Source organism: Lipophrys pholis (genome assembly GCF_963383615.2).
Source record: "Lipophrys pholis genome assembly, chromosome: 15".
Classification (NCBI taxonomy): domain Eukaryota; kingdom Metazoa; phylum Chordata; class Actinopteri; order Blenniiformes; family Blenniidae; genus Lipophrys; species Lipophrys pholis.
In genome coordinates, this window is record NC_137642.1 from 19,092,885 (window position 1) to 19,102,436 (window position 9,552).

Genomic DNA, 9,552 nt, shown 5'->3' on the forward strand with positions numbered 1-9,552 from the left:
ACGGCTGTTTCAAATTACCCAACTGAGTATTATTGATCTGGCCAAATGCCATTTGCTTCTATGTTTATACCTATCTAACAAAATGTATATAGACTGTACCTTTAAGTGACATGGCCAAATAGTGTCAAATTTATCAGGCATGACACAATCTCTAAAAAAGTGAAATTTTACTGATATTCCAGGATTTTTTTAGTCTTCGAATATCTAGTAGAAAAAGTAAACAAGCCTTGATATCTTTGTATTTTAGGCAGTCGCCACCAGGTTGAATTGCAGGTTAAAATGTGATTGTATCACATTCATCTGGTCAGATCTCCGTTTGTATGTTCGGTCTTTGTTCTGCAGGATTTCGCAGGCTGAACTGAATCAGGGGAACAAAGAGATTTGGGTTTCTGGTCGAGGCTGTTAGCGAGTATCGCATGTCAGGCAATAAAAAAAAAAAAGGATGTTTGGATCACAGTAGTTTCGCTGCATGGGAATGTGCACAATCTCATAAAGCTGTTTTGCATGCAGTGGTCACTTATCGAAAAGTACAAAACAAGAATGAAAACAATGTTTCTGTCACAGGATTCATAAAAGAAAAAAGAAAAAATTATCAGAACCATTTTTAAAAAAAAATTGTAGTGACTTTAAGTAGTGACTCAGTGAGTAAAACGTTTCTTAAAAAAGCAAAAGAAAGTGCGAACATATCTTCAGATGACTGATCTCAGATAAATTAATCAAACGAGAGGAAAAGCAGGTCAACATGTAAACCAAAGTTAAACATTTGTGTGGCTGTGCTGGCACCATTGACCTCTGCAGGGCCAATCCTGTGTGGCTGGACCCTTTCTGTCGGAACCTGGAGCTGGCTGCGCAGGCGGACCACGAGGACGACCTGCCTGAGAACCTGAGCGAGATCACCGACTTGTGGAACAGCCCGGCGCGCACACACGTCAGTGCCAACGTTGATCACAGTTCATTTTCATTCCCCAACAATCAGGCAGATTGAACACGAACACATCACATCCTGCTTTGGGCTTTAACACTCAGAGATAAAAAAAAAAAAAAAGAAGAAGCAGTTTCATGTGTGTGTCATCGTGTTCTCTTTCTGAGTCATCCCAGCAGCGCTTCAGGCTCATGCTTGTTCTCCTCGCAGGGCACGTTCGGTCGAGAACCGCAAGCGAAGCCTGAGGACGATCGCTATTTGCGTGCCGCCATTCAGGAGTATGACAACATTGCTAAACTGGGCCAGATTATGAGGGAGGGGCCTATCAAGGTGAGACACCCACACAAGTACAATCTTATACTCCTCTTTTTCTTTAGATGGTTTTCTAATCCATTCTCCTCAAGATGCATCGCAGGACAGGTGTAAAACGTCCCGTACTTTGGAATGCAAGCAGATGAGAGTGTTGTTTAGTTGAGGGGTGCGGATTCTGACGCTCGTGTGGACTCTGTTTGATCCCCTGCCTGCCGTCCTGTCAGGGCTCCCTGCTGAAGGTGGTTTTGGACGACTACCTGAGGCTGAAAAAGCTCTTTGCAGCGCGACTCGTCACTGTGTCCACCGGCCAGGAAGATCACTCATCAGTCACTGAGGTGCGCTCGGAAAGAGAACGCTCTCTGCCGCTGCCACGTCTGTCTGCCGGCGCTGAAGAGCGACCTGGCATCTCCTTGATGTCGCTTTCTGACATCCTCTCTTCTGTTCTGACTACTTCTGATTCTCTGACACCTTCAAGCAGACTTTGGGGGGGGGAGCAGTCGTTCTTTATGTTGAGCTCAGCACACAAAGCTGTCTCCAGTTTGGATATGGCCCTGTGATTGGGGAGTCGTGTCGATTTTGTATATTAACAAATTAACAAAGGGGCATGATCCACACTCGGTTATGCTGAATGTGCTCTCAAGACTTCAGCATCTGCAGGTGGTGCAGAGAAGACTCTGGAGAAATGTCATATAAAACACAATGATGGGGGTGGGGCTGGAAAATTCAACAATTGATTCCTACAAGCTGCAGAATTCACTAATGCCTTAAGTAGAAGATGAGTCATCAGACATTTTACGTTGTTTTACTGCGAGAAGAAAAGGAGTTCAATGTCAAAATACTTCAATGTTAAGGTCTGATCGAGAGGTAAATGAGAAGCCAAATTAGTCCATGGACACAAAGCAAAAACTAGGAAAATGCATTTTTAATTTTACCGGGCCTTTGGAGCGATCAGCAAAGTCTTAATATTTCAGTACTTTTCTGAATTTACTCAACGTCGTGTATTATCTTACCAAACAAGATATCTCTGAACGTGACAATACTCTAATTAAAGCTGGCCTGCTGTGCAGTCTGTTATTCTCTGCTGATCTTGGATCTTTCTACATTTCCAATTTGTTGTCCTTCATTTCTAATTTGCCGAAACTATTCCTTCGCTCTGGTTTGCTGATTTCCTGTTTCATGGAGTGTTGTCTCTTATTAACCTCATCATGGTGTTGATATAACAATATTAATCTCCTTCAAACAGCTCATTCAGAGCGACATGGACGAGGACGAGGACGAGCAGCTGGGCATGGGCGGAGGACGAGGCACTCTGCGCTTCAAGCACAAGCTTCCCGTGGAGCTGAAAGGTCCGGAAGGCGTGCACGTGGTGCACGGCAGCACGGGCACCCTCCTGACCTCTGACCTCAACAGCTTGCCCGAGGACGACCAGCGGGCCCTGGCGCGTTCCCTGGAGGCGCTCAACACAGACGGGGGGCTGTACTCCGAACGCAACGCCCGCACAGAGTCGGCCAAGTCCACTCCGATGCACCGCCACAAAGACGGCGACGCCCTGTCGGAGAGCCCGCTGGAGATCACGGAGTTATGACTAGCCGAGGCCTCGCTGGTCTGAGCACAACCACGGCTCGTGTGTGTCCTTGTGCCTCCACGCCGCCACCCTCACGAGGCTGGGGAGAGCTGGAGGACGAGTGTGTGTAGTCTAGGGAACATCATCAGCCAACCACGAGCGAGACACCCTGGAAAGTGGGACTCGCTCACATTTGGGTTGGTCAAAGAGGATTCCTCGTCGAAGACGGTCCCGCGTTAGCTGCTTCGACACGACGTTTATTCAAAATGATCTTTAGAAAGTTTGGCCTGGCTCTGGCCGTCATCAGAGCACGAAGCAGCGGGTGTCATCGACTTGTCATCCAGACAGCTGAGTGGAGAAGAGGGACGAAGCCTCCCTGTGGGAGAAGCTTGTTTGACCACCAACTTAAAATCGTCAGAAGGTGCCTCATCCTCACCGATCCTTTTGAAGTCACGCCTGGACTGCAGACACTCACACCAACACAACTACACACACTCAAAAAAAAAAAGTGAAGCTACACACACTCAGACCAGCGGATGGCCACAAATGGAGCCTGACGATAGTCTTTTTTTTTTTTTTTTTCTGCAAAGTGATGCAATCAGTGTTGATCAAGTGTGGACAGAAGACTTTTGTTAATCAGACGTTTGATACGTTTTGTTGGGAAGTAATTGATACAAATTTAAATGCAGATAAAAGAACTTGATTGACTTTCCAAGCGCAGCTTCAGAATGAAGTTTTCTTCTGAAAGGAGACGCTGCTTTGTGCAACTGTGAACATTCACATGCTGGACTGTGTCAGCCGGCAACGAGGAGGATCTGACACTACCTAAATGACTTCTCTACGCTGAGTGATGACGCTGGAAAAACAATGAACGCTGCCTGGGACCCAAGAAAAAAAAAAAAAAAAAACTAAAGTTGTCTTTTATGATAAATTTCATTTCAAAGGCAGTGAAATAAAACTTTGCCTAAGACTTATGAAAGGAAAAAAAATATATAAGGATTTTTTTAATGAACATATATATATATAAAGATGGCACTGTGCCCACAGACTTTACACTGCCACCCGAGGGAGTAAAAGTCATGCTCAAAATGAGCAATATTTGCTTTATTTCTTTTTATTTTCTAGAAAATATGATGGAATTTAAAGATATTTTTGAAGAAAAAAAAATGCTGGCTTACCAAAGTAGGTAGGAAATTATTTTGGATGTTTGAAATATGTGTATATTGTGCTTCAGTGGTATGTCGTTCCGTTTTCCTTTATATGGCAGCCAACGCTGTTTCCGACGAGTGGTGTGACTTGAGAAGATTTATCTTTTTTTACATTCCCATTTTGTAATTTTTTTGTCACCAGCCCTGAGATCTGTGTTGAGAAATGTTTGTGGGATGATCTGCGATAATAAAAGAAATATGCAACAGCCTTCGACTTTCACTGTTGGTGGGATGATGTGAGAAGTATTGAGCTCAGAACACTGAACATTTATCTCCCTCCGATCATGACACGCGCCGCACACACATTTCAGCTTGACTCCCGCTGCACAACGCTGCCACCTAGTGGCTGAACATAGTGAACCCCAGTCAAATGAAAAACACTTGTTTCATCGCTTCATCCTTTTATTGTGATACCGCGGTTCATAGAAAAGATTTTATCAATCTTAGTTGCCAAAAAAAATTCAGGGAGCCAAAAGAGTTGGCAGATTGGGACTCTGGCGTCTCCTTTCAGTGCCGCCTCACCGGGCTGTAGCACTCGCTGATGTTGAGGTGGTACCAGTGACGGCCATTTTCTTCAAAGTTTTATTCAGCTGGAGGAAAACAAATAGAAAGATGTTACCAGATGACATTTTGTATGGCTTGTCAGACAGCTTCTCTATTGAATGAGATGTCCTGTACAAAAACACTCCCTGTAACGTATGTAAAGATCAAATCCAAGAGACATTTTCTGCAAAGTACCAATCGAATAAAACGTGTCAAGATGACACTTTTTATAAATATTACGAAAGATATTGTTTTCATATGCACACACAACTGTAGTTTTAACTAAAATACACTTATCTGATGAAATTGTATAACTGATTCAGATTATTTCGTTGCAGAAAACAAAACGTTATATTAAAAAAGAAGAACTCATTGCACCGACATGAATCAATCGACTCTTAAACGGACGAGCTACATAAATGTGCTTATTCAAGTCCTACAAACATATAAAACAAATAAGTCGGTACAAAATAATTGTTGCCGGAGAGTCTCCTCACATAACCTAAAGCGCTTTTTGGGGGGATTTACCATGAGATCAATGCCGCTGCATTAATTCGAGCTCATTGATTGCAGTGAAAACAGACTTTAGTCACGTTTATCACCTCAAACTGCAAGAGTTTTATGTGAAGAAACATAAAATGCCCCCAAAAAAAGTATATTAACAAATTTGTTGTAGGTCGCACTTTGCAATCTTTATTAAGAACAACTCACCTCTTCAAACTTGTGGATCTGTCTGATGAAAAAGTCTCCGTAACGACGAGCAACTTTTGTGTCTGCGATATGGATCATGTCCTGTGGGAGGAGGAAAACAGTTCATTTAAAAAGTGTCAATCAATGAAATACGCATCATTCCAACCAATAGGACAGTGTAACAGGCATGACTCCGAATCAACAGCGTCTCACCTTGTCGATGTAAAAGTCGACCTCGGAGGCAGACTGGAACTCTCCGTCCAGCGCCGAGATGCCGCTGGTCCACACCAGGTTCTTCATCTTGTGCTTGAAGACGAGCAGCTGAATGCGAAACTCCTGCTCGGTCATGTCCAGGAATCCGGCCAGCTTAGCCACCGGCATTGTGGTGTACAGCTTCAAGAAGCTGCGTGGACACAGTGTGTGAGTACACATCTCAAGACACCGGAGAAGTGGACATGGTGCATCCAGAATGTCTTTCCATGTGTTTTACCTGCGGATGGTGGAGAGCTGGGCCTGCTGCTGCACCTCTTCAGCAAACACCTTCAGCTGCTGTTGGAACGGTTCTTTGTGGTAGTTTGGATGAACGTTGTCGTAGTTTGGTACCACAGGCGAGAGGAACTTTGGACAGGCGAAGCTGAACAGCTCCTCAAACACCTGCAGATCTCTACGATGGCGTAAGAAACATACGAGGAAATCAACATGATGTTACTAAGATGCATCCATACGGATAGAATGCTAGTAGACTGGAAAACTAAGTCAGTAATTCAGCGAATCTAAACCAAATATAATAATTAGTTCATGTTTGAACTTATCTCAAGCACATAGCTGAGGCTGATATGCAAAAATTCCATCAAAGCAAGAAGAGTACCAACACGAACTTCAGGAAGTTACATGAGCTCATCGCCAATGTTTTTAAGATGCATGCAAACAATAAAAATGATCTTACTGACGGTGACACAGGAACATTAATGCTCACCCTTTCTGCATACGCAGCATCTTGTCTCCGTACTTGTCCCTCAGCTGGGTGTGAATACTCTCGTCGATGCGCATCGGGTACATGGTGAGAGCGATGGCCAGCAGGCCGTGCATCTGCTCGTTTTGTTTGTTAATCTATAAGAAACATGATTTGAGTCTTGGTATTTGGATTGTGTACATAGTCTTTAAACCTGAAGCACATGTTCCAAGATGCTAAGTTTTGGGAATATCTGTAACACTAAAAGAACGAAGAAAAAAACAAAGGGGTAGCAACTTAAAGCCGCTCTCTGACTGACCATCTCATATTTATACGTTGACCTCTGGAACATGTTCCTTGTCCTCTGGATGTAGAGCAGGATGTTGGCGAAGACTCGAATAGCATCCTGGTAACGCCTCATCATCAGGTAGGCAAAGCCCACGTAGTAATAAGTGGTGATCTGGCACTCGGGCACACGAGAGTACATACTCTGAAAACCAGGAGAGGATCATTATAAAGAGCACAGCACACACACACACACACAGACATTACTACAAGTGGGTGGAGAGTGTGTGAGGCTTGGGATGAGGGTTAATAAACTACCTTCTTGTTGAGCTCAATGTTCTCAAGGACTTTGATGGCCTGGTAATAATCACCGAGGAGAGAGTGAAGTCTCAGGAGGCCAACCAAGCTGAAGTAGCCCAACATCTTGTAGAGGGAGTGACGGCCATATTCACCGGCCACACTCTCTGGGTCTCCTGCGTCACAGCCAACAAATCTCGTGTTAACACCTGTGTAATATCCTGAATTTCTTCTTTTTTTTTAACGATCCCTATCTGCAAGCGTAGCAATTTACCTCCACTGGTGTAGATCTCCAGCTGACGGTTGATGTTGCTCTTATCCACCAAGGAGTGGAGGACGTTGAGGACACTGTGGACGTTCCAGATCTTCGGGTTGTTCCTCAAGAACTCGATTTCCTCCTCTGACTTTTTGGCGGTCTTGCAGCGATACTGGCTGAAGGATTGGAACTGTGGAGGGAAAGAGTACAGATTCCTCGTTTTTATCAGCAGCTTTTAGCACATCGGACACAAACAATATATGATCCCTTGTGAAAATATAGCACATCAAATCAAACAGAAGAACATCAGCTAGAAGAAGATATAAGCTAATTGTACATGTTCAAAACAACTATAACACAAATCAAATAAATTACGAAATACCACAGCATCATTTCTGACCTCATGGTTTATCTTGCAATATCATTGTTGAATAGAAACCTAATAGGCTTAGTTCAAAACAGTCAAACATGCCTATTGTAGTCTGTTACACAGGGGCCATAAATTAGAGAAAATATTCAACATATACTGATGTATACTTGAGAATCTTGAGACTTCCATTTACATTAGAAAAGTATAGAGAAAACACACTGTACCTGGTAGATGAATTCATCAATGATGTCCCAGAGCCACTGGTTGGGCAGCTCCAAAGGAGCAGGGCCATCAGCATCTGTTTACAGTCACAGTCTCAAATTCCAGGTCTTACACGAGAGGATTTTATTAATTAAAGTACAGGAGGGAGAAATCTTGGGACTTACTGAGAATGTAGTTGAAGAGGTTGCAGTAATTGTAATACGATTCAAACCTCTGATCCAAAGTTGGTCCACCCTGTTTATACACAAATGTTAATGACAAAAAATAAATATGTCTCTACACGGCAGTTAAGACTGAGGTAAAGGATTGCTGATACGACGATGTTACTCACGCTGACTTTAGCATAGATGTGTCTGTAATATAGTTCCTTGTAAAGGATGAGGAACACAGCATCTGGGAAGTAATAAACATATACATTACACTGTTTTTCAGTGAAAATCCAAAACAGAAATGCAAACAAAATCTTATAATTAATAACATTACGACATGAATAAATCTACTGAATATCAAAAACGACTTTGCATGATGGTTGGAAACACTCACCATTGCCAACAAGTGACGCGATGCCCTCGGCCTCTGGCCAGGGAGACGTCTTGAAGAAACGGTCGGTGAGCTTGTTCCAGCTGTACAAAAGTAAAGATAAGACTCCCTCAGCTCATACATCTCTAACAGCATCACAGGAGAATTTTAATTCACAGAGAGTAAAAGTCACCTGTTCTCGTAGACATCCTGGATCTCATAGATCTTCTGCTCGATGCTCTCACTGGATACACGGTTCGACTGCAGCTCGTAGACCTTCTGGTCGATCAGGTCGGAGATGGTTTTGTGAAAATACTGCAGGAAGTTCTTGATCACCTCCGGGATGACCTGGTATGTCTGCTGCTCGTACTGCCTCTCATAGGCAAGGTCTGCCTTAGGATCGCCTGTAAAATCAATGATAAGCTGTAATATTGTAACACATGTTACATGCGTATAGCTGCTAGTCATCCAGTGACTTTAAACACCCACTAAATTGAAGATTTACTATTAACGTTCATAAGTGGGATATAAAGAAACATGTCTATTCTATGTACAGAAACAAGTGTTAGTCTGTGAGATAGATAGATAGATAGATAGATAGATAGATAGATAGATAGATAGATAGATAGATAGATAGATAGATAGATAGATAGATAGATAGATAGATAGATAGATAGATAGATAGATAGATACTAACCGGTGTGCAGGTCGTAGTCATTTGAAAAGGCGTACGGATCGTACTGTAAGGAAACACAACGATACATTAGTATAACATCTGTTGTAAAGACGGAAGTTAATGACACGACTTCAGCTTGTAGATGTATTGTTTAACTTTCTAAATCATCGGCATTGTGATACTATCATAAAAGGGCTTGGTGGCTTGATTGCAATTTCGTGAACATTTCTGGAAAATTATCGACCACCGCGAGATGCGAGGCTAACTCGTAGCCGGCTGTACGTTTAGCTTCCCAGCGAACACGCTAACCGGGTGCCGCTATCGTGTCTATAGAATCATAAACAAAATATTTACCGTGCTGGTGGCAGCAGTTGTACGTGTTTCCTCCTCCTCGTGGTAAGACATGATGTTGGTTGGTAGTCCAAGCTCGTGAAATGTTGATATGAGAAAGAGAAAAGTGAGCCGGGCTAGCCAGCGAAGCTAAACCACGCAGGTCTGGCTGGAGGGACGTAGCAGGGAGAGGAAGGAAGGACGTCATGACGTCATGACGTAATATTGTATAACGCAGACGTACTGGAGCATTGTGGGAAACTGAGTTTTGTGAATTTATTCACCCTTAGCGTCTGATTCTTAGCCGAGGAACTGACATAATGCAAATTTAACAACTACATTGGTTTAGTTTTATGTTTTTATTTATTTTTATCAACAAACTAATTTCAAATGACTCCAGTATTTG

At 43.0% G+C, this 9,552-nt stretch overlaps 2 protein-coding genes across 2 annotated transcripts in view; one reads left to right on the forward strand and one right to left on the reverse strand.

Moving 5' to 3' along the window:
- cdh23 (cadherin-related 23) overlaps positions 1-4,208 on the forward strand; it is a gene marked incomplete at its 5' end in the record, with an annotated part of 174,404 nt that extends 170,196 nt beyond the window's left edge. The window contains 4 exons of the mRNA XM_080482426.1: positions 799-928; positions 1,133-1,252; positions 1,459-1,569; positions 2,478-4,208. Of these exons, the coding sequence (XP_080338552.1) occupies positions 799-928; positions 1,133-1,252; positions 1,459-1,569; positions 2,478-2,819 (703 nt within the window). The 3' untranslated portion in view covers positions 2,820-4,208. The remainder of the gene's footprint in view (positions 1-798; positions 929-1,132; positions 1,253-1,458; positions 1,570-2,477) is intronic.
- A 170-nt stretch (positions 4,209-4,378) lies between these two features.
- Positions 4,379-9,377, reverse strand: eif3s6ip (eukaryotic translation initiation factor 3, subunit 6 interacting protein). The gene is made up of 15 exons (XM_080482283.1): positions 9,171-9,377; positions 8,838-8,880; positions 8,334-8,544; positions 8,165-8,244; positions 7,953-8,014; positions 7,786-7,855; positions 7,624-7,697; positions 7,048-7,219; positions 6,795-6,949; positions 6,511-6,681; positions 6,216-6,349; positions 5,730-5,903; positions 5,453-5,642; positions 5,261-5,341; positions 4,379-4,596 (listed from the first exon to the last, which is right to left on the reverse strand). The coding sequence occupies exons 1-15, from the start codon at positions 9,219-9,221 to the stop codon at positions 4,525-4,527; spliced, it is 1,740 nt and encodes a 579-aa protein (XP_080338409.1). The 5' UTR covers positions 9,222-9,377; the 3' UTR covers positions 4,379-4,524.
- Positions 9,378-9,552: the final 175 nt, after the last annotated feature.

Coding starts and splice junctions, on each gene's coding strand:
- eif3s6ip (XM_080482283.1), bottom strand. CDS start 9,221: ATGTCTTACCACGAGGAGGAGGAAACACGTACAACTGCTGCCACCAGC. Junction 8,015..8,164: donor CGCGTCACTTGTTGGCAATG/GTGAGTGTTTCC, acceptor ATTACTTCCCAG/ATGCTGTGTTCCTCATCCTT. Junction 7,220..7,623: donor TTGATGAATTCATCTACCAG/GTACAGTGTGTT, acceptor TTCCCTCCACAG/TTCCAATCCTTCAGCCAGTA.